The 24652-nt window shown below is 41.6% G+C and overlaps 2 protein-coding genes across 2 annotated transcripts; one reads left to right on the plus strand and one right to left on the minus strand.

Annotated features, from left to right (window-relative positions):
• Window positions 1–675: 675 nt before the first annotated feature.
• LOC120052724 (growth arrest-specific protein 2-like) lies at window positions 676–14100 on the plus strand. The gene is made up of 9 exons (XM_038999807.1): window positions 676–828; window positions 1198–1426; window positions 2375–2484; window positions 4631–4772; window positions 8506–8569; window positions 8696–8757; window positions 9100–9203; window positions 9470–9577; window positions 13888–14100. The coding sequence occupies exons 1-9, from the start codon at window positions 676–678 to the stop codon at window positions 14098–14100; spliced, it is 1185 nt and encodes a 394-aa protein (XP_038855735.1).
• Window positions 14101–18894: 4794 nt separating this feature from the next.
• On the minus strand, window positions 18895–24432 carry LOC120056485 (transmembrane protein 178B-like). Its single transcript, XM_039004663.1, has 4 exons — window positions 24030–24432; window positions 20182–20295; window positions 19576–19713; window positions 18895–19142 (listed from the first exon to the last, which is right to left on the minus strand). The coding sequence occupies exons 1-4, from the start codon at window positions 24430–24432 to the stop codon at window positions 18895–18897; spliced, it is 903 nt and encodes a 300-aa protein (XP_038860591.1).
• Window positions 24433–24652: the final 220 nt, after the last annotated feature.

Genomic DNA, 24652 nt, shown 5'->3' on the forward strand with positions numbered 1-24652 from the left:
ATCCCTGTCAGCAGTCAGTTTGTTTAACCTTCCAATAGTCTGTGACTTTAAACAGAACTCACATTTTCTTGGCAATTGAAATGAACAGCACATCTGATATTAAGATGTACATACCACAGAATCTTGGCATCTTATGGTAACACTCTACTCTAGTGTTTGTTGAAGTTGACCAGTATATTTTCTTCGGTCTTTCACTGCAACCCCGGTGCATGTGTTGTTTTCTTACCCCTGCAGATTAACTGTGGGGATTACGGGAAGCCAAAGCATGTCTCTGCATGGGGTTGGCCTTTATGATGAATACTTGTCTGGAAAGAGGCATAGAATAGTGCCAGGGGATTCGCTCTTGGCTTTAGATGTTTGTCTATTAAATCCTTCCCTGACATCAGTTACACTAACAGTTATGACAAAAGGTTGGTGCATGTCTGTTCATGTTTGTGTGAAGATTTGTGTGTGTGTGGGCTCTGTGTGTGATCTATTGTGTCAGTACATGTATTTTGTATGTTTGTGAATACATGGTCCATAGTGTTTGTGTATGTGTTTATTGTGTGGGTTAGTATGTTGTCTGTATGTGTATCATCCATGCTTTTGGTTTCCACACTGAAGACTATTACAAGTTTTACCTGTGCCAAAACCTTCTCCTGTCCGGACCTCCACCAACTCCAAACCTTTCCGCTCATGTGGGAGTCTGGTGGACAGTCCTCCTACTGTGCTCTGTTGATGACTCTCATAGCCCCCCCCGTCCTGGCCCACTCTTGGCTCCTGTCTCAGCTGTCTGCCCCTGTCCTGGCCCCTTCTCTGGGAGGATGGTGTGGAGTGCTCCTAGGCCTGGTTAGGGTCAATGAGAGTTCCACACCATTCGATTTACTGTCAAATGAACTAGAGGCTAGAGCTTGTTTCAGTTGGGTTGAACTCTTGCTGTAGTAGGCTATTAAAACTTTAAACAGAATGGCTATCCTGACGTATACAACTAGAAATGTACAGAAAATATTGAAACACCAGAGGCTGACAGACAGGTCGACGCCCCTCTGACAAAGAGCTGATTTACAGATAGAAATGTCGCATCACAAATAAGCTCTCCAACTCCCTCCTTTGATGTGACATATTCAAATGTTGCAAATCTAGAAAAGTGACAATACAAAATATTTTAAATATGAATGAAATACAACATTAACAGCTTCTTTTCCTCCTGTCCTGCAGGCAAAAGGGGAGGGAACCATGAACAGTCCGGTGGAAACAGAGGACGACAAATACAGTCCAATACATCTCACTGGGCTCGGAATATGTTGCCCCCTCAGTCCCAAACAGCACCACGATGGGCCTGGTCTGGAGAGCCCACAGCAGTACACCAAATGGCTCCCCAGCCGCCACGAGGCCAGCCTGCTGCCCATGAGAGAGGACCTGGCTCTCTGGCTCAACATATTTCTAGGTAGGGTGACCTTCACCTGGTTTTTATGTTGTTACAAAGCACCTGCAACAAACCTGTAACCATCTTGGGGTTTGGGGCTTTTAAAACACTTTTAACAAGGAATGTGTCTAAACTATGACTAAGATAATGTGATGCATTGGTTTCGCTAGATTCTTGTGCAACATAGGTCTATTTTTGTAGTTTCTGAACATCAATACAAATGTCACCCAATGACAAACAGGTTTTGCGAGGACATGAAATTGGATCATACTTTTTATATTGGATAATGGGGACCTTGCTATTGGTTGGTGTTCTGAACTGGAAAGGCACACATGAACCTAAATCCTTGAAATACCCCTGCATGTCTGGTCACTGAAAGGAACCCTGTTAAGATTCTAGGGGAACAATATTGTTGGAAGGAAGTCAGGAAGGGCCTGAACATGTCACAGCCTGTGTGTGTCTGGGTCGGGAAGATGACTAGATAATATCCATCACTCACACATAGGGATCAACTTGCAACAATGCAAGCCACGCATAAGTATTTTCTAGGTCTACAACCAGGAGGTTTGCATGAGAATGATGTCGTTAATAATAAGGTCCCATTAACAAGGCAAATGCTTCAGTTTAATATGGCATAATAAAAATACATTACTCCAGATCAACGCCCTTATCATTATTCACAAATAATGCCGGAGCAGTATAGTACAGCTGTGTCATCGCAGTGAGTAGTACCCTCAGGACAAAAACACCTGTGTAATGACATATAACGCCCTACATGATCAGTATGTAGCCACTATATATTCACTTATCATGTACAGCTGATTTTTTTGAAACAGGGTTTAAGTAAATAAAACATTATCATTAGATGTAAAGCACACAGTGATATAAGACAACTATTTGATATGAAATGGGCTCCCCTTTCTGTGGCTTGTTTAGCATGGTGTTGGTGACTGACATTTTTCACCACAGACTCTGGGGTTACGGCTGACAGCCTGATGGACAGGCTGGATAATGGGGTTCTGCTGTGCCAGCTGGCCGAGGAGCTACAGGAGAGGATGATCCAAGGCAGCAATGGCAAGGTAACATAGAAACATTCATGACCATAGACAGCATACATTACATGATCACAATTAAGAATATCGATCTTTCATCAACTTACTTATGCCATACAGATGTCTATATTTCAGTGGCTCAGTCTTTTTTATTTTTTTATTTCACCTTTATTTAACCAGGTAGGCTAGTTGAGAACAAGTTCTCATTTTCAACTGCGACCTGGCCAAGATAAAGCAAAGCAGTTCGACACATACAACAACACAGAGTTACACATGGAATAAACAAACATACAATCAATAATACAGTAGGAAAATCTATATACAGCATGTGCAAATGAGGTAGGATAAGAGAGGTAAGGCAATAAATAGGTCATGGTGGCGAAGTAATTACAATATAGCAAATAAACACTGGAATGGTAGTCTAAAGATACGATCTGCAATTGAGCCGTCTCTGGTGTACGTTTGGTGTATTTTTTTTAATGTTGAAACCTAGCCTTCACTTGAAAGTAGACAATAAAGGACAGAATGTTTCACTGAGAGTCTGGTTTTGAAGTCACCATCTGTGGTTCTCCTCACCCCTTCTCAGAGTGCTGCTGCTGCTGATACTGACTAAGAACTGCATAATGCAACGCTTCATTGTCATTCTTGAATTGTGTTTACTAGTAACTGTTTCCTAAATTTATACAAAAATAATTCAATATTGTTTATAATCTTACACAGAATCTGCCCAAGTGCTGGTTGTTGGAGTTACTTTCTATGGTTCACATCTTGACTAGACATTTGGAGGGAATTTAATTAAAGGCCCAGTGCTGTCAAAATTATGTTTAACTGTTTTTTGTTTTTAAAATATTTTTCAACAGCTGATAAAACTATCACTGTAAAAAGTGAAAACATTTGATTAGTGTTATTTCCTGATAGTTGCTGGTTGAAAATACAATCTACACAGGACCTTGTAATCAGCAGGTTTTGTATGGTTGACATCACCAGGCGGTTAATTAGTTAAAGGCCCAATGCAGTTAAAAACGTGATTTTCTTGTGTTTATATATATATATATTTCCACACTATGAGATTGGAATAATACTGTGAAATTGTGAAAATTATGATAATGCCATTTTAGTGTAATAGCTGTTTGAAAAGACCGCCTGAAATTCCAGCCTGTTTTGGTGGGATGGAGTTTTGGCCTGCCTGGTATCATCACCAGGCGGAATATTAGTTAATAGAGCAATAACAAACAGAGTTCCAAACCTCTCTGGCATTAACAGTTAGTTTTCAGTTTGCCCCTCCCCATTCAGACCACTCCCAGACAGTCCTAGCAAAATTCTTGCTTGAGAAATGTTTTGTTTTGCTAAAAAGCTATTTCTGCTTCTTTTGGAAACTGTTTATGGAAACTATTACAGTAAGGAACTTAATTGTTATCCAGAAATGATTTGATATTGATCTAAAAATGGCTGCATTGGGCCTTTAAGAAAATAATTGATGCTAAGAGGATAATGTAGTGGGAGTGACCCCAAATTAGCTGTTATTAATAATTATAATGCACTAATTATACCATGTTATACACTGAGTATAAAAAAACATTAAGAACAGCTGCTCTTTCCATGACATAGACAGACCAGGTGAATCCAGGTGAAAGCTATGATCCCTTATTAATGTCACTTATTAAATCCACTTCAATCAGTGTAGATGAAGGGGAGGAGACAGGATAAAGAAGGATTTTTAAACCTTGAAACAACTGAGACATGGATTGTGTATATGTGCCATTCAGAGAGTGAATGGGAAAGACAAAACATGTAAGTGCCTTTGAACAGGGTATGGTAGTAGGTGCCAGGCGCACCGGTTTGTGTCAAGAACTGCAACGCTGCTGGGTTTTTCATGCTCAACAGTTTCATGTGTCTATCAAGAATGGTCCACCAGCCTAAGGATATCCAGACAACTTTACACAACTGTGGGAAACATTGGAGTCAACATGGGCCAGCATCCCTGTGGAACGCTTATGACACATTGTAGAGTTCATGTCCTGACAAATCGAGGCTGTTCTGAGTGCAAAGGGGGGGGGGGGTGCAACTCAAAAGTAGGAGGGTGTTCTTAATGTTTGTACGGTATACTCCGTGTATTGAGCTGAATTAGAGTATTGACACTGACTTGGTGATTGTCCCTGTGTATTTTCCCCAGCCCTTCGTCCGCAGGGTGATTCATTGGCGAGCTGATGCTACTTCTGGCTCTTTCTTTGCTCGGGACAACGCTGCCAACTTCCTCTACTGGTGTCGGAAGATTGGTGTGGATGAGACTTACCTGTTTGAGTCTGAAGGTTTGGGTGAGTGCCTACTTGTTTGTCTATTTCCGTCTGGCACTGACAGGACACATATCTGTCCTTAAACAGCCAATGTCCATCAAGTTGTCTGTCTAAGAGAGAATCTGTAAATCTCTGTCAGAGTCAACCAGATTAACTCATGAACACTGAAATGGTGTGGCTAATTGGCAACAGACCTTACAGTTAGATCATTAACACACTTCTGCCGATTCTAATCTGTTGTAAATCTGTGCTCAGGATGTGCAACGTCCAGAGACTTAGCAGAGATCTTATTGAGAAACAGTCCTCATACACGTCACAAGATGTCTGCTTTTAAAATGTTCCCGACCCCCATCCCATCTCTAATCTCATCCATATACTGTATATACAGTTGAAGTTTACGTACACCTTAGCCAAATACATTTAAACTGAGTTTTCACAATTCCTGACATTTAATCCTCGTAAAAATTCCCAGTCTTAGGTCAGTTAGGATCACCACTTTATTTTAAGAATGTGAAATGTCAGAATAATAGTAGAGAGAATTATTTATTTCAGCTTTTATTTCCCTCATTACATTCCCAGTGGGTCAGAAGTTTACATACATTGAATTAGCATTTGGTAGCATTGCCTTTAAAATGTTTAACTTGGGTCAAACATTTCGGGTAGCCTTCCACAAGCTTCCCACAATAAGTTGGGTGAATTTTGGCCCATTCCTCCTGACAGAGCTGGTGTAACTGAGTCAGGTTTGTAGGCCACCTTGCTCACACACGCTTTTTCAGTTCTGCCCACAAATTTTGTATAGGATGAGGTCAGGGCTTGTAATGGCCACTCCAATACCTTGACTTTGTTGTCCTTAAGCCATTTTGCCACAACTTTGGAAGTATGCTTGGGGTCATTTGCGACCAAGCTTTAACTTCCTGACTGATGTCTTGAGATGTTGCTTCAGTATATCCACATAACTTTCCTGCCTCATGATGCCATCTATTTTGTGAAGCGCACCAGTCCCTCCTGCAGCAAAGCACCCCCACAACATGATGCTGCCATCCCCGTGCTTCACGGTTGGGATGGTGTTCTTCGGGCTTGCAAGCCTCCCCCTTTTTCCTCCAAACATAATGATGGTCATTATGGCCAAACAGTTCTATTTTTGTTTCGTCAGACCAGAGGACATTGCTCCAAAAAGTGCGATCTTTGACCCCATGTGCAGTTGCAAACCGTTGTCTGGATTTTTTATGGCGGTTTTGGAGCAGTGGCTTCTTCCTTGCTGAGCAGCCTTTCAGGTTATGTAGATATAGGACTCGTTTTACTGTGGATATAGATACTTTTGTACCTATTTCCTCCAGCATCTTCACAAGGTCCTTTGCGGTTGTTCTGGGATTGATTTGCACTTTTCGCACCAAAGTACATTCATCTCTAGGAGACAGAACGCTTCTCCTTCCTGAGCAGTATGACGGCTGTGCGGTCCCATGGTGTTTTTGCTTGCGTACTATTGTTTGTACATATGAACGTGGTACCTTCAGGCGTTTGGAAATTGCTTCCAAGGATCAACCAGACTTGTGGAGGTCTACAATTATTTTTCTGAGGTCTTTGCTGATTTCTTTTGATTTTCCCATGATGTCAAGCAAAGAGGCACTGAGTTTGAAGGTAGGCCTTGAAATGCATCCACAGGTACACCTCCAATTGACTCAGGCTAATTGACATCATTTATCAGAAGCTTCTAAAGCCATGACATCTTTTTCTGGACGTTTCCCAGCTGTTAAAAGGCACAGTCAACTTAGTGTATGGTAACTTCTGACCCACTGGAATTGTGAGAGTGAAATAATCTGTCTGGAAACAATTGTTGGAAACATTACTTGTGTCAAGCACAAAGTAGATGTCCTAACTGACTTGTCAAAACTATAGTTGGTTAACAAGAAATTTGTGGAGTGGTTGAAAAACACGTTTTAATGACTCCAACCTCAGTGTATGTAAACTTCTGACTTCAACTGTATATATACTCTATCATACCCTCTCATCAGACCATGGGAGGCCTCTGGCAGTAGTCTCTGGTTTCTTTCTTGTGCCTGTCCTGGATTAGTAGCCTGTCCCCTGTAGAATGACTGTGCTGTTTCCCTTTCAGTCCTCTTCTCTGTTCTGTAGAAGCATGGCCCCACTGGGAAAACACTCCAGTGTCACCTGTCTTTGTCCTCCACTGACTCCCTAGCTTTTATCTGTGACTGTCACTATGAGTACGCCAGCCATGCTTCCTCACTAGCTGTAGAGGATTTAGCGAGTGGATGAGATGGTTTAAAGGGAATGAAAGAGACAGATGTTTAGGTGGAGCTGGAAAGCAGGTCAGCTCACAGTGCTACCTGACTCTGTACCTTGAAAATAGGGACGTCATATTTTCTTCTGTGACTTGGATTGTCTTGTCTTAGGATCATGTATCACCCATTCACCTCTGTTTCTGTTTGATGCCTTCAGTACTGAGGAACATGGGAGACTAGTTATAGCATGTTGACCACATTTAGTGATATTAACTGTGTGTGCAGTATACCTATTCCACCTGGGCATGTTCCTGCATGGGCATGCATGACACTGAGAGAGTTAATGTGTAGGTTTAACTACCATACGCGTCAGTTTGCCCCCTAGTCTGACTAAACTGGCATGTTGGTGAATTTTCTCTCAGAATGATAGGACATGTACATGATGACTACTGTATTTTTCAATATTTATGTTTGACACAAGAACACAAGTATATTTTCATACGTACATAATTGCTTAAATTGTTGTACTTCAATGTACAACTACATGTAAGTGTATACTGTGTATTTGTGGCATTATGTCTGCTCTACTCTATTCCTGCTTTCTCTCCTCCCGCTTCCCTGCTGCATCCCTGGTGTAGGGATGGATTTACAGAATAGAGCAATGACAAGGAACTTCATTGCCAATTTCAAAGATCAAAGGTTACCTATGGACACATTCGGGAGGTGTGTCCAATGTGTCTCACATTTGAACTATAATACCATAACTTTTCCCAATTGTTTGTGTTTTGGTGGCGCTTTATTTTCATGTTAGGCTACTGAGAGAAGTTAATTTCACTACACAGTATATCCATGATTCCTTTCTCCCCAAAACAAAACCACACCTTCTGTCCCTGTGAAATGAAATGACATGTTTAGAACAAGATATGTTTTGATAAGTATTTTAATCACTTTGGAGAGCCTAACTTTGAAGACTACGGATGATTACAGGCATTGAGCGTGCTGTGTTTAGCCTGCATGCCCACGTTTTCTTTACACACGTGTCTGGTGCCTGCAGGGATTTGAGTTCAGCTTCAAAGATAGCTGGGCGCTGGAGAAAGGCATAACCCCTCCTGAGTCCTCACTGACATTCACCCGTATTCAAAATGCTGCTTTTGTTTTCATTTTCCTCACAGATAATGTCCTGTTTTATCTTTGCAAGCATCTCTTTTGGCAGCTGAATGATACTCATTGTTAATGGGTAGCATGTGTGTGTGGTTCTTGAAATATAAACACATTGGTTTGATCTTTATTAAATTTTGTCTGTGTGAATCCTCATATTCAAATAGCTTGGTGCAGGATGAAGGTTGTCTTTGTGTGTCCTGACATTCTGACAGTCTGTGTGGTTTGTCATGGACGTTCATGTAAATACACATTTAGCTGCTGTTCATGTCGTCAGGCTTTATACATAAAGATAATACATGAATATGACAGTATTTGTTTAGCCATGACATGTGTTGTGTGTGCTTTATGGTCAGTGCTCCACAAACAGCCTCGGGAGGTGTGTCTCTGTCTTATGGAGCTGGGAAGGATTGCAGCCAGGTGAGTTGTCATGACTCTGTGTACATCATTCACTCAGAGACTTGCACAACTGCGCTTTTCCCAGTTCATGGAATCTTTCTTTACCAACCGTCTAACAGTCGTGGTGTCTCACTGACTCGCTCTCAGCTATGGTGTGGAGCCCCCAGGGTTGGTGAAGCTGGAGAGAGAGATAGAGAGGGAGGAGGCAGGGGCTCTCACCCCATCGTCACCTCTGGCCTTCCCCTCACCCACAACTCTTCCCTTAATCTTACCGCTGCTCCGTGCTCCTACACCCCCTGCTTCTGTAACCGCACCTCCCAGTCCAAGCCCACCCCCTTCCCAAGCCCCAGTAGACCCTACACCTCCAACTTCCATCTCATCCTCGTCAACCACCACTAGTACAACTTCCACTCAAACCTCACCTGTTACCACTGTCACAACCTCCACCCAGACCCCTCCGACAACTCCAACCACAGATACTATCTCAGCCCTGAGCCTTACAGAGACCCCTGTCTCCCCATCTCCACATCCTCCGCCACTGCCGTCACCTCCATCCCAACCCTCACCCTCTCCCTCACCTAAGCCCAAGGCGCGTCGTCCAAGCAAAGCATCTGCTAAGAAGACGCCAAGCACATGCGACATGTTGGATGACATTGTAAGTACCTCCTCTCAAATAGGCCTAAAGTAACCATGAATTACCCATCAATATAATGAGAAATACAGTAGCTAATCAGTGTCATCTTGCCCCACTGACTGTATCGTAGGAAAGATCTTAAGTATTGACCTAGTCTAGCAAACCAGACTTCCTCTCCAATTGTTTAGCAAACATTCTTAGCGGTGATAATGCTGGTAGGTATAGCCTACGGGTAGGACGAGGTTATGTCTTTGAGTGCTTTATCTGAGAGATGTTTTGTGTTTCAGGTGAGAAACATTATCGAGGACCCGCCATGCAGCTGCCCCACTAAGTTCTCTGTGGAGAAGCATCCTAAAGGACGCTACCGTGTCGGGGAGAAGGTCCTCTACGTACGAGTATGTCAAAACCCCTTCCTTCACCCTAATTATAAGGAGTTAATAAACCTCAGGCAGTTGCGTGAAACCATGGAAGTAGATTATATATATATTGTTCTATACAGCAGTGAGTGACATCATTTATAGGACACATACTGTATGGACATAAAACATTAATTTAAATCAACAACCACATGAGGAAATATAAGGAATTTAATTTGTTGGTATTGACTTAATACCAACATATTACATTCTTTGCATTTCCTTATGTGGTTGTTTTTTAATCAAGTGATATTTAAGAATGTTGATTGACATATATTGAACAATGAGAGCATGTTTGCTGCACTAAGCTGCAATAAGTGGGAATCTGTAGAGAAGGACTTGTTCCAGGCAAAGCCCCATGGGATACAGGGTTGCTTGGCAACAGTAGACTGAGTTCTAATGGGAAAAAAGTATTATTAAAACATGCCCAGGTTTGTATTACTTGACTTGTCCTAATATGTATTGAATGTCTTACGAATAAGTTATTGTATATTATTTTGTTAAACAAAAAGTGAAATCTTAGCTATAATGTAAAATTAACATTTATACTTGATTGAGTAAAATGTGTATTTTGCCTTTAGTTGCTCCATGTCTAATATATTCTGAAATCGACTATTCAATTCCATAGTTAATTTATCAACAATTGGATGGGGTCGCACTCTATGGGTTCAACAAACCAGAAATGCATCAATTGCTTCCTCAGTGGAAGCTTTCCCTATATGGCCTTGACTGACACTGTAGCATCATCTGTCTGCTGTCCACACTGAGCTGACAGACCAAATCGTATGTTGTTTCTCATCTTTTGGGGACAATTGGTCACCAACAGAAGACCGTTTTAATGCTCAGTTAATGTTATTGAAATCCATTGGCTTAGAATGTGTTACTCAATAACAGTATGTGATTTAGCTGTCTTTGTCAATAAACTGACACGCTGAGTTACAACTGCACTCCTATTTTTCTTCCATGAGCAACAGATGCCTTATTTTTACTGCCCATTTAGATATAATGGCTGCCTTAGACTCACTGAACACCTGTTTCTCAGTAATAGTCAAATGTCTAACATGGGAAAACATGCCCTTACGCCACATCAAAGAAAATGGAGGTCATAAAAATGGATAGCCAATGGATGTTGTTGGTTTATGGCCAAGTTCAGTGAGGCTGTATGTTTAGGACAAACATTTACAAAATGGAGAAATATGCCTACCCTGACGGTTTCATGGTCACGGTATTGTATTTTTCCTTTCTTTCATCCTTCAGTGTTTCTCGGCAACCAAGGTCATATGACTGGGGTTTGGTTGCATGTGAACCGCTTGTCTGTTAAAGCTCTGTAATTTTCCTGATATTCCAGATGCCCTCCCCTAAACACACTTTGGCATATTTTAGTCTTCTGTGGTTTCCTGAGAATAACTGCTAATTACAGCAGCATGGACTTGTGCCAGGCTACGTTACCTTTTTCCCTTTAGATTGTCTGTGTGCCCAACATCTCCATCTTAACTGTTATTACTGTACAGCAGAGGTATTCAGCCGTGGGTCTGCAGCACATGTACCGCAAGGGGTCTGCAAAAAGATATATATTTAAAGTGGTTTAATTTAATTGTATCCTTTCAACATTTTTAAGAATATTGCTAGCAACAACAGAATGAGTACAATGTGAATAACAGAAAATATTATTATTGTCATCCACACCAGAAAATAGGATGTATTTTCTTTCTAATGTCGCCTAAGGTATGACGGGGGTCTTTGGGTTGTCGGTTGCCTAGGAGGAGGTTACTGGGCAAGAAAAGGTTGAAGACCCCTGCTGTACAGCACTACCTGCCGGATACACAGTCCTTTCTCTCAATCACTAAAAAACACACTTCTCTTCTCTGTATGAATAGAGCACTACAGTCCACTCCCCTGTAAAGATGTTACCTGTGAATGTGTGAAGTGATGCCCATTAACCAGGCCCTGATAACCCCTGTCTGTCTGTCTGTCTGTATGAGTCCTGTGATGTTTGCTTGGCTTTTTAAAGAGCAAAATCTATTGATTACTAAAACCAAGTCATTAGTGGTGTGATTTAATCAGACAGCTCATTGAAGCCTGGCCTGGTATGACACCCCCTCTCTCCACTGGAGATTTTTCAATCATGCTAGCCCTGGAGGGCTCCATGCAGCATTCTCAGCTGTTGAAGAAAGGAAGGCTTTTCTTCTCCAAGCCCAATTAAGCACCAGGCTTTATAGCAGGGATGGTAACTGTGTCTGGCACTGAAGAGAAGGGAGACATTAAAACCTCTCACAATATCATCTCACTTCCATTACTTCCTATTTCCATCAGAACACATAGGAGCTTTGTTTGGTTTGCTTTATATTTTAGCAGTGGTCTGACTGCTATAAAAAGAAGACATATCTCCATTTAAGCTATCATTAAAGTTCTATGGGGTTACCTAAAAGGAAAAAGCAGTTTCATTTAAGAATAAGTAGGAGACGGTGGTTAGGTTATATTAAAGTCCCTGCCCTTTTTACATGTGACAAGATCCTCCCATAGAGTGAGATACATGTGAATTTCTCCAATACAATTACTCCATCTCTCATGTAATGACCAATGCAATCACAATAATCTTTCCTCAGAAGGGAATGGTTAAAGCATGGCCCCTAGTGGATGATGGGTGAAGGCCTCTTCCTCCATTAGCGTTCTCATGAATCTTTCAACAACAAACGGGAAGAGAGAGAATCAATAGAGCTGCCAGGGAAGGAGGACACAGGGGAATCCAGCAGTCAGCTTATGGGCTGGAGTAAAGGCACACGTGTGGGGGGGCAGGGGCTGTTAGAATGAATCTGATTATATAGAAGATGTCTGCCGCAGGGGGTTGTGTGCACAATTCCTGAGAAAGTCTACTTGCATAATTCTACTATGAGAATATTGAGTTTTGAGAGCCATAACAGTCATAACGTATTTTGACTAGTATTCTGAGTTGACTAGTGTTCTGTTACATACACAATTAAATAAATACAGTAACCCAAATATATTTTCCTCATAGAGCTCTTAAAATGTAGTGCTATAGGCTACAAAACAAATCCTTATAGCCTACAGTATTTTAGCCCACATTTGTATGGATAGCTCTAACCTAAGGTTGATGAATGGAAAAAACATATAGGTGTTTCCCTCCACTGCTCCTGCTCCCCCTTCCTCCTTCTTACCCTTGTGTTCGTGTGTTATGTCAAACTTGACCCCGCTGTCAGCGATAACATTTTAATCTGCCTGTGGACAGCTGAGGCAGATCACGTCTCAGGGGCTTCTTTGGTTGGTAAATGGGACTACCAGGCATTGTCTGTGTGCATGTGGGTGCTTGTGTATGTGCGTGTGTGTATTCACTTACACCCCTCCACCGTCCATCTCGCCATTAGTATGCATAGTGGAGGACAGGAGGTGTATAGCAGGGGTGTAAATCTGCTTGTATTATCACATTCTTAATGGTTCCATAATGAAGGGGTTATGGGCGATAAGGAAGGAGGGTGTGCGCCGGTGTTGACAGAAGGACGGCTGGCCAGGCAAGGCCTCTTGGGAATCTAGATGTCTGTGTGGAGCTACAGCTTTGTAAAGAGACAGTGATCTCTATTTCGCTGCTTTCATTTTCTTACAATCCGACTGTATTATTTGAGAGCTGTTGCCATGGTAGCGTCAGGTTTGTACCAGACCAGAGGGTGATGTGTAGAGGAAGGTGTCTATGCAGTAGTTGTCAGAGGGCTTGATTTAAAGAGTGCTGATATCTCAGTGTTTGCCTGCTATCACAGGTGTTCTAAGTGTAACTATGTACATGGTGACTTCACAACAACGTACTATTTATGCATGCTGTGTTCTCTGTGTGCGTGCCCGTGCGTGCATGTCTGTGGATTAGTCCACTGCATGTGCTCAGCTGGCGTCATGAGGCAGTGTTTCATTTGGCTTAATGAGATTTTGACAAAGCTGTCTCTTTCTATGGATCAGAGATCATTTGACTTTCATGAGGGCTGTTACACAGGCAGAAGGAACTGGTCAATATTTGATTAGAAGGGTATCTTCTCTTGGCTCGGGGGTCATACAAAGAGCAGTTTCAGTCTATGGAGTGAATCATAACATTTTCCAAGGTTACTATGCCTTGGCCTACTTGAAATCAGACATAGGTGAAGGGGGATTCAAAACCAAGCTAGGTATTGAGCAACAAACAAGTACATTTGTTGTGATTTGGTTAAGTTACTCAAATGGAATAGCAGTCATGGGTTTTATTGTACCTGCTGTTTCTGACTATCCCCTCCATCTTGTTCTTCCTGCAGATGCTAAATGAGCGTCATGTGATGGTGCGCATCGGGGGAGGCTGGGAGACCTTGGGATGTTACCTGCTGAAGCATGACCCCTGCCGGATTCCACCAGTCACCCCGGTCAGGACCTGTTGGGCCAAAGGCAAGTCCCCCAACATGAAGGACTTCTCACCACTGTCACCAGACAGCTACATGGTGGTGGGGGCACACTACCGTGCCAAGAAATAAACATGAATCTGTTCAACCATAACAGATAACTGACACCACAACCTAGCAATGAAGCTTCCTGGTTATTCTGAGCATATCAAGGTTTTTTCTGGAGATTTATTTGAATGAAAGCTATTGCCTAGTGACCAGAGGTGTGTGTGTGTGTGTGTGTGTGTGTGTAGATATATCTTTGGTAAGTTGGGTTTAGTGGCTCACATGTATGTAGAAAGGTATATTTGATAATCTAAAGGAATTCAACAAAATACCTGGTATGGTGTTATTTTGGGGCGGCAGGTAGCCTAGTGGTTAGAGCGTTCGGACAGTAACCGAAATGTTGCTAGATCGAATCCCTGAGCTGACAAGCTAAAAATCTGTCATTCTGCCTGAACAAGGCAGTTAACCCACTGTTCCTAGGCTGTCATTGTAAATAAGAATTTGTTCTTAACTGACTTTCCTAGTTAAATAAAACAATTTAAGATTAGTTTGAAAAAGTGATCTTACCTGTAAAAATCTATCCTGTAGTCTTTAAAAGAGTTGATTCAGGATGGCTAGTATAGCTGAGAGGTAATGGCGTTTAGAATTGTATTTTACTACATTGGATGAGGGCTCATCTGAAGACTGTCCAGTCATTTCTCTATAAGAATTGTTTTATTGTACTATAAAATATGTTTGTTAGAACCCTGAGAGAAGACGATATAGGGATCAGTTATGAAATGTTTATTTTTCATTATTTTATGTATATTTTGGAATGTACTCTGATTGAATATCATGTAATGACATCACATGGGCATGAAAAAAGGCAAAAATGTGAACTATCAATTTATTTGTAGTCAGATGTTCGATGGTTAGCTACTACCCTGCAGCCTTGACTCTTTCTCAGTTGCTGGAATTAACACGACTGAGGACAAAGACAGAAAATACCCAACTCTCCTCTAGGTGGCACTGTGTCCTAAGCAATAGATGGTACAAGCAACACTTACCCCATTGTTTCTTAGCCTCTATGGCTGAATTTAGACATGCAGCACAATTATGATTTTTTTTTTACCAATCAGATCAGCCTTAAGATGATCTAATGTGAAAAGATCTGTGATTGGTCAAAAGACCTATTGGTGGAAAAAAAGTTCATGATTGGGCTGCCTGTCTAAACACAGCCTAATATTATTACAGGGAATTCATCCACTGAGGTCCACTTAAAGTAAGTCGAGCATTTGGACTAAATCAGTGTCAGCTCACTAACTGACAGATGTCGGCAACATCCATGTGAATGTTTTTAAAACCTCATCAATTCTGTATTAGTTTGGAGAATGAATATGTGCTACATACTGATGAAAGACAAACTGAGATGAATGATGGTTGTTTTTTTTATTGTGAAATCATGGCATTCGTGTAATTCCTCTGAAAAATGTGCCACATGTCCAACCAAAACTTTACTGCAGTGGTTGCAAGAACCATAATAGCCTATTTGATTATACTCTCCGTGGGTGTGAAATAGTGTACATGTACGCCCAGATGGGCAGTTCACAGGAAGAGCTTTACCTAAGCTCAGTGTTTTTCTGTTGTGACATAGGATGACATAGACATCTAAAATACATGAAATATACAGACACAGTTGACTTCAGAATAGTATATTAATTACATTTTATTTCAGTAAAATAAATTAGTTTCAAAAATGGACACAAGTTTGAATACATTAAAAGAAATGAACCATAATGATCTCATGCGAGACTATAATGTCTTTTAATCGTCTTTCTCCATCCTCGTGGATTGAACCAGTATAAATGACTTGTAGAAAATCATAGCAGTGCTACTTAAAGAGGTGCCACTTGAAATTGTGGCATTTGTACACAGTGTCCCACATTGCTCACGCTGAACACTTTCCAGTTCCTCATGAAACACTAGAAGTCCCAATAAGAGAAGTACTTTGCTGTCACTTTTGCATACAAGTTGTATATTGTGCTTACCCCTTCTCTCATTCTTTTTTACGTGGCCATTTTACTACTTTTTCCGAAATCTTGCTATGCTACCCAGATTTTTCTCTATCAACCGGATTAGCAACAAAGCCTTTATCATTACTCAAACAACGCAATTACAATACATGTATTGTTTATTGTAGCAATTATCCATGCATTCAATATCATTGGCCAATTTAGAGATCTAAGGGACAAAACCTGTACATGTGTGTTGATATAAGCTGGAGGAGAAGACTGTGGATGAGCTCAGAATGGCAGCAGAACACCACCAATATCCACAACTCTTTTACAAGTCTGAGGTGGTGCTACATGTAGTAACAATGTTGGGATGTTTCACTTTGTAGTCACTTTGAGGCAATGTTTTTGTCTACAGTCAAACACTAATTCACTGGAAAGATTATAGCTCATCACCTCACCTCATAACACTGCTGAAAAAGTGTCACAATTAGTGCTTTTTTTAATATAGGTAACAAAACAGTGTTCCTTGAGTACTCTGTACTCACAAAATGTATAAATTCCATCTTACCTGTAATTCCATCTTAATTCATGTGTAGTGCTAGCCTCCGAAGCCTGTCTGAACCCAGACCTGCCACAAACAAACTCCCAACATGGCCTGAGTTTCATCCCAGACCCTTTATGTAATACACAAGTGTGCTTGTATCATTATTACACCTCTCAAGTCCTGCAAGAACTGTGCACTTACAGAGTACATTAATCAAATGTTACCCAAATGAGGGCCTTTTGACCTCTCCTGATCTCTATGAATTGCGAAGGGGACTCAGAAAACTGCAAAGGGCCAGTAAGACTGCCTGTTTCCTGGGGCAAAAGTGGCACTGAAAATAGAAATGGTGAGCTCCCTCAATTCATTCAGCCCACTTGCAGGAAAGTGGTTGACTCAATAGGGATCCTTCATACTGAAGTGATGCAGTTGATGCTTTAACAGGACATCATGTTGTCTGCTTACAAGCTGCCACATTATTGGTCTTGTCTCCAAGAGACCTAAGCTGATTCCTAGTCTCCCCCTACTGAGGAAGAATACAGAGAACAGCTATGGGCAAGAGCAGACACCCCTGCCTCAAATGTGAGGAGAGAAGGATTGGTAGACAGGAAAAAACAACATACCAGTGGTGTTACTGATGTAAACATGACATTGAGTATGACTTTTCACAGCCCTACTGCTCTCTCAATGTAACTCTCAACATTACCCATTTTCACTTACAGAAGAATATTAACAGAAATGTTGTGTTGAGTAAGACATGGATTCAATGATAAACTTTAACAGAAGCTTTGGGAATCTATGCTGTGCAAATACCTGCATCTTGAAGCAATTCACACAAACCAAATCACTCAATGCATTGATACTTGCTACAATGTGTTGTGCTATGTGAAGGTTTTTGTGACAGAATACATTAAATGCAAGTCCAACACTGGTGTCTGCCGTTCAATTCCTGCCAAATCCAAGACGGCAGGTATTGTCACTTATAACTGTAAATTACCGTCTGTCATTGTTTCTAAGTTTGAATGTGTTACCAGAAGGTTACATTTATTTTCATTGAACCCCGTCCTTCAACATAAAATATTCACTGTTCCTTAAAGGTCCAATGCAGACGTTTTTATTTCAATATCAAATCATTTCTGGGTAATAATCAAGTACCTTACTGTAATTGTTTTCAATTAAAATAGCTTCTTAGCAAAGAGCAATTTCTCAAGCAAGACTTTTGCTAGGACGTTCTGGGAATGGTCTGAGTGGGGATGGGAATACTGATCAAACAGCTCTTACACTATAATGGCATTATCAGCATTTCACAGTATTATTCCAACCTCATAGTGTGGAAATATACAGTATATAAAACACACACAAATCACATTTTTGACTGCACTGGACCTTTAACTGCCTCTGCTACTCTCAAACAGTACTTAATGTGCCTTGCGATCACTCTTATTCTTCTAATCATGAAGCATACAATTTATTCCAGCAAAGAACATCACTGAAGACCCAAATTTCCATTGTTACCTCGAAACAAACAGAAACATGTTTTCTTATTCAAGTTACTTTATACAAACAATGACCTGAATCTACGTAGAGATGCATTTGTACATACTGAATCATAGAAGCGTTGAAAGATTTGCTCTTCAAAATTGTATCTTGCTGTTCCACCCCTGCCATTTCCATGTTGTGCTCTTTGTCCTCTGCTGCAAGAAGCAGGTTTTAGGCTTAAACTGTAAAGTCCTTCCTAGGGATAATGCTTCCTAAGGATAATGCTTCCTAGGGATAATGCTTCCTAGGGATAATGCTTGACATCAGTCAGCTGATTCAAAACATTGGACAGTTTATGCCAGCATCATTTTTTGTTGCGAACAATAACAAACACAGTACAGACCACCCGACTAAAAGAGGAATGATGACAGGATGCTCTGCCACATGTTCTTGTTTGTTGCTTGTTGTTTCTTTCTAAGCTTTTGGACTGTGTTCTGTGTTGTGTGTGTTAAAAGAGAGCACCATTTTAAGACAATTCCTCTTGAAAAAAAAACAGACAAACAGTCGCCTTTAGGCTGCCATAGAGTTAGTAGTCAAACGTTTAACAACAAAAAAGTCTTGCCATGTCCCAAAGTATTCTGGGGGCCATTGCTCTGTGTCTTAGATGTACAGTAAATAGTACAGTTTGGTGTGGTTTGTCTTTGCTCTGTTCTCCCATGTACAATTTCTCTGGTACACTCATGATTCAGATGGATGACAGAGGTGGTATGGACAGGGAAGGGGGACGAGGTGAGATGGTGGTTGGACAAAAACGTTGGACAAAGTTGGATGGATGTTGCTTATTTGTGCGCCAGTCACACAGTCCCATCACACGGTTCCGTTCTCCTGCCTGGGCTTGTGGACGGTTGTACGGGAGGGGGTGCTTAGGGATGGGGCCAGGGTGCACAGGAAACCAGCCAGCAGAGTGAGGCCTAAGCCCCCCCAGGCACAGAACATGGACCAGCCGTAGCCATGGCTAATATCCTCTGGGAGGCCATACATGTAGCGTGGGTAACGCGACAGCTCAAAGTTGATGCCCGCCACACACGTACACAGGGAGATGATACAACATGTTCCTGAGGGAGGACAAGGAGACAATTGGAAATGTATGGGATTCACAGCAACTTCAATGAACTATATACAGTATTATGTCATTCCTATTTTGGTAGGCTTAGTGGGTCACCCAGACAATAAATGGTAAGATCTTCACACTCCATGTCATGAGTTTCTTGTACATCTTATTATATAAACCTATATGTGTTCACACATATAGCTCTCTCTCACACACAAGCGCATATACCCACAACTACTGTAGTCTACACAATGCATCAAATAAAGACACACACGCACAAGTACGCACACACACACACACACACACACACACACACACACACACACACACACACACACACACACACACACACACACACACACACACACACACACACACACACACACACACACACACACACACACACACACCAAACAGAGAGAGGAGCCAGCTCTTACCTCCCATGAGAAAGAGTAGTCCAGCTACATACTGCATGAGGTCATGCTGCTGACAGCAGCCCAACACTCCGATAATCCAGCCAAACAGGATGATGGACACGGCCATGCCCACAAAGCCAGCCGTCATCCTGCGTAGATCTGCACCAACAGACACACACCTCCGTCATTTTAGTGGACAAAGAACAGTGGAGATCAGAGCAGGAGGCCCAGTGGGATCTACAGCATGCACAGCACAGAAATGCAATGTCTGCACAGTCATATTCATGGCATATGATACACCGAAATATTCCTGACACAAATAGAGCCATACACCCTTACAAATCCCTGTCACTTCCTTCATGGAACCATGTAATCTTCCTTATCTTTTTTAAGGATATCAGAACTAGAGAGGGCGACAAGGAGGGGTGAACAGCGATAACAAGAAGATGAAATTGCTCTCATTGGGCGCCACTTTAAATGTATTTGATCCTGAGATAACAGTTAGAGAGAAAGAGAACTAGAGAGATAGACAGAGAGAGAAAATGATTGAACCCAGGGAGAGTCCAGACATACTGTACAGCCAGTAAGACAGCCATTAGACAGACAGACAGACAGGCTCAGACTTACGGAGTGCATGCCACTCATCCTGACGGATGGTCTTGGTGATGTTGATGGGTAAATTGCGCGGAAGGATGGAGGAAGAGTAGTGATACTTGACTGGGATGCACCGCTGAATCAATCCTGAAGAAAAGAGTTTATGATTATGATAGAAACACAGTCTTGATAAGATCTTGATAAAACAGGCTGCTTTGCAGACAATAAACTCAACCACACTGAATATAGTGACTCAGTTAAGCATGTAGACACTACAGTAGTTCTAAAAGAGGAAAATTGTTTTGAGTCCTTTGTGTCACTGTGAATGATGTCATCATGCAATATCCTCAGTGTGCCTCTCAAAGTGAGAGACATCTAGCTGCGATTCAGAGCAGAAACAGCATCCGGCATCATTCATGTAGATCAGCCTCTAATTAGGCTCTCTCAGTGCGAGGTGGGTATCCAGACCAATTATAACAACAGGAAGAGACAAGTCTTGCATTACTGTTTCATCATATCACTGCGATGAGATAGACCACCTATGTATGCTCAAATGACATATGATTATTGCAAATATATTCACATATTCCTGGATGTTGTGTACTGTAATCATTGTGGTTGATTTACCAACAGTTACTTGTTAGATCAGGGAGAAAGGAGATTTATGCTGGAATATGTTTATGACGTGGTTTTGTAAGTGTGGAAGAAGACCCCTGTCATGAAGCCTAGTCAGTCACCATGAATGGAAAAGGCTATATGGTTCTGGCATAAACAGGAGGAATAATCAAAAAAGAAAAGATGAACTAGTGTGAATGTTCAAAAAGGGTTTTACAAGGATTTAGCATTGAGTTCACTCAGTTCAGAGTACAGAAATACATAATTCATTGTTCTCATGTTCGGTGGGGAAGCACAATACATCCAGATGAGTGGTGAGACATTTATGTCCCATGACTACTTCTGCAAAATCTAATATTGTGTGAGTCTCAAGATCAAGAGCTATGGATGGAGACCAATTTACTAAGCACTTGCTCAGTAGCAGATCTGACTACCTACTCGCTAATATTATTTGATACATTTTAGGTCAAAGGCAGCAAAAACAAGTAATCAAATGTGAGAACCCAATGTTGAGGCAGGGATATCACCAACACATTGGTATTGACCTACCAAATGTGATAGAGTTGTCAAAAGTCAGAGTGTGAAGCTCCACTCTTAGAACACCTGGACTTCAGCTGCAAACATTCAGCTATGTGAAGCTAAGGAAGTCAAAAGTACTGTACGCAGGCTAAAATATGGAGCCAACAGTTCACAGCCTCATATGGAACTACAGCAGTCTGAGAGAGGAAATAGACATTTCTGGATTGGGTTCCATGTCCCAGTTACTGAGGAGAATCTATAGTATTGGCCAAATTAATCACTTTCAATGTGCTCTGGTCTCATAGTGTGGTGGTAGCCAGATCTGTTTGTGCTTAAGCCAACTCATCTGTCGTTTGTTTTCATGCCATAGATGTAGCATTGAATCACAAACATATCTGGCTAGTGGCTACCACCTGGTCCCACCAAGTTACTTATATCAGTATTACTGTGATGGTGGTATACAGACCTACTAACTTCACTATAGAGACACTTTGAGGTGTGAGTTGTGAGGTGTCTGCAGATGCAGACCAACTCATCATTCTGATAAACAAGGGAGCAACTAGAGAGAGTATCATGTTGTCCAGTGGGCCTATGTGTCTCAATGCAAATCAACCTGAGGGTGTAGTGGATTTTGTTGTCGATTTATGATATGCTACAGATTACCTTATTCTATCAAAGAAAGCAGCTCACTTTCCCACAATTCTGACAACAGTAACTGTTTACCTCAGCATGAGGGTCGTTCCACCAATTCGGTGCCTTTTGAGAAGTGTAACTTTATGATTATTTTTTTTGCTTTCACCTAATTTTAACATTCTGTTATAAAGACAACATGTTCAACTTAATTTAAAAAAAAATCTCAAGTAAAAAAAAAAAAAAAAAGACTATAGTAAGTGCCAAATGAAGTAACAGGGTTGACCTTAACAGGGTTGAAGTCAGCCATACATCCACTTATGACATGGGGAATGGAAGATTGTTGTGTGAAACAGAATGACAATTAAATGCAAGCTTCACCCCAAAAAATGACATTGTTAAAACATTTCTAGGATTGACATGTTATGCTCGCCCCGCTCAGTTTTCCACCACAAAACAGGCAACAAAAAAGAGAACCAGCTCACCTGCTTTTACACTATGATTTTACTATAGATGTGTTGGTTGATTAACAAAACCAATGCATGCGCAACAATGGGGCATAAACAGACAGGGTTGGCTTAGATTGTTGACAACATGTAAACTGTATTTCCTCTCCCATGTTTATTGAAAACAAATACATTAGCACAATGAGCACTTACTTGTTGTCTCTCAAATACATCGTTACAGTTGTTGGTTAGCTAGCTAGCAAATTTGAGCCATATTAGCATAGACATGACATCAGTCAAAACAAGACATGGTATCAAGAACAAGATACAACTAGCTGAAACGAGCCACATACGATTCCCCACCAGTGGCGGTTCTAGACCATTTCAACTGGGGGGGACCAAGCTGGGGCCAGTTGTACTGTTAGAGGGGCCAGTTAAACGTTATTGTTGTCATATAGTTTTCTTCACTGCATTGCAGGCATTAGCAGGCAAAAGACCATGTTCATAATCATTCAACTATTTATTTGCATTTCCTGTCTAATAACGGATGTAAAAAAAGAACGATAGATGGACATGTCAAAATGCTGAATATTGGCACCACGGTCTTTATTCTTGTTAGAAATGTAAATATTTATTGAATTCTCCATTTCATTTAATATAACAGGCTTTTAAAATTCAACATTGGTGCACAATTTCTACTTAAAATATCAAAGGGATGCAAAATAAACTTTATTTTCGTGGAACAACCCATGAACATGTATGTTTTCACTGTCCTCTAGGCCTACTCTGGACAGTTTGAATCTGATTGAATACATTAGGAAAACATCCTGGTAAACAAACATGCTATAATTTGTGGGAAATTCTCCAAAATATTCAGTGTCCTGAATTTCCTTGAATGAAGGTACTGTGTTAATGCTAACATTGATGCTGTTGTTCTCTCATTATTCGTCAGAAACTCAGAGTAGTCAGGCATGAACGCCTCATGGCATTGCACAGAAAGCCCTGCTGTTATGTATCGGACGAGGCCGTTCTGCGAGAGTTCCATGCACTGTGATTGTCTCTCCTGCAGCTCAAAATTCCCACGAACCAGGATGTTTATCAATAATTCAGTCGTTGGTCTTCTCTCAATCTCCCCCGTGGCAGTCGACGCATCACCCATAACACATTATCTACTATTTTAACGTAACAGATGCCAAATGCACTCATCAAAATCGAGCAGTCCAAATAGCACCTGAGACAAAAACCGTTTCGCTTTTACAAGGGAAGACCCCCCTTCCTCCGCCATAGCGTTCTGCTGCTAGGCGAACGGGCAGGGCGCAAAGCCTGAAAAGAAATTCAGCACCATGGACAGCGTTGTACACACAAGGCGTAAAAATACGCAGGTTTCACGTCTTCGGCGTCACGTATACAACTGGCATTCCCATCTAGATTATTTACTGATTATTTATTTGCTACTGAAGTTTACAGTGATGAACAAAAGCCCCTCTTGTAAAATATTATTATGGCAACGGCCCTACAGTGACAGTTACGAGCATCAGTTAATCCCATGCCCAGTGTATCAATAAAATCATGTTAAGCTTGGATCTGAGCATCATGCTTACACTCAGTGAGCAGCATCAGTACCACATCACACCAGGGCCTGATGTAGGCTATTAGCTGTAGCATCCTTACCTTTATATATGAGATCCTCTGTCTCCAGGTCAAATCCATCTCGATGACACTTTCTCCAGAGCCCAGAGATGGTTGAATTGAACTGGCGACTGCAGTGGGACTCCATAGCTGATGCTGCAGCCAGAAAGTGCCGTTTTTCCCTAATAAGAGGCTGAGCTCCGGCACTTGGACTGTTACCTTTCCTTTCAATGCCCTTTGGGGGCATCTGGAGGGGGAGATTGCTATTTGAGATATAGATGTACCCCGGGTCGTTTCTCTTGTTGGCGTAGTTTTTACACCTTTCTCGGTGTCTCCGCGCATCTGTCTCATACCAATAGTCGGTGCAGATTGCCATGGCTAGCAACCCCAACGCACAGAACGCTAAGAACAGCCCACTGCTGGTTAAAATTTTCATGGCGGCCATCTTCCCCACTCGATGGAGAGCCCAGACAGTCGCGAGAAGAATCCTCGGCTGCCGTGATGGTACCCCGTGTCAAAAATCACGACGGCGCTCACAGCCTCATGGAGCTCTTGACAGCAAACATGATGGACGCCCCGGTTCTCTTGGGCTAGATGCTGTCTATTGTTGTCCTGCGTCCCGGCAGATGTGATGATTTTTCCACCATCTGTTTTGGTACTGGAAA

This window comes from Salvelinus namaycush, chromosome 1, assembly GCF_016432855.1.
Source record: "Salvelinus namaycush isolate Seneca chromosome 1, SaNama_1.0, whole genome shotgun sequence".
In the NCBI taxonomy this organism is placed as follows: Eukaryota; Metazoa; Chordata; class Actinopteri; order Salmoniformes; family Salmonidae; genus Salvelinus; species Salvelinus namaycush.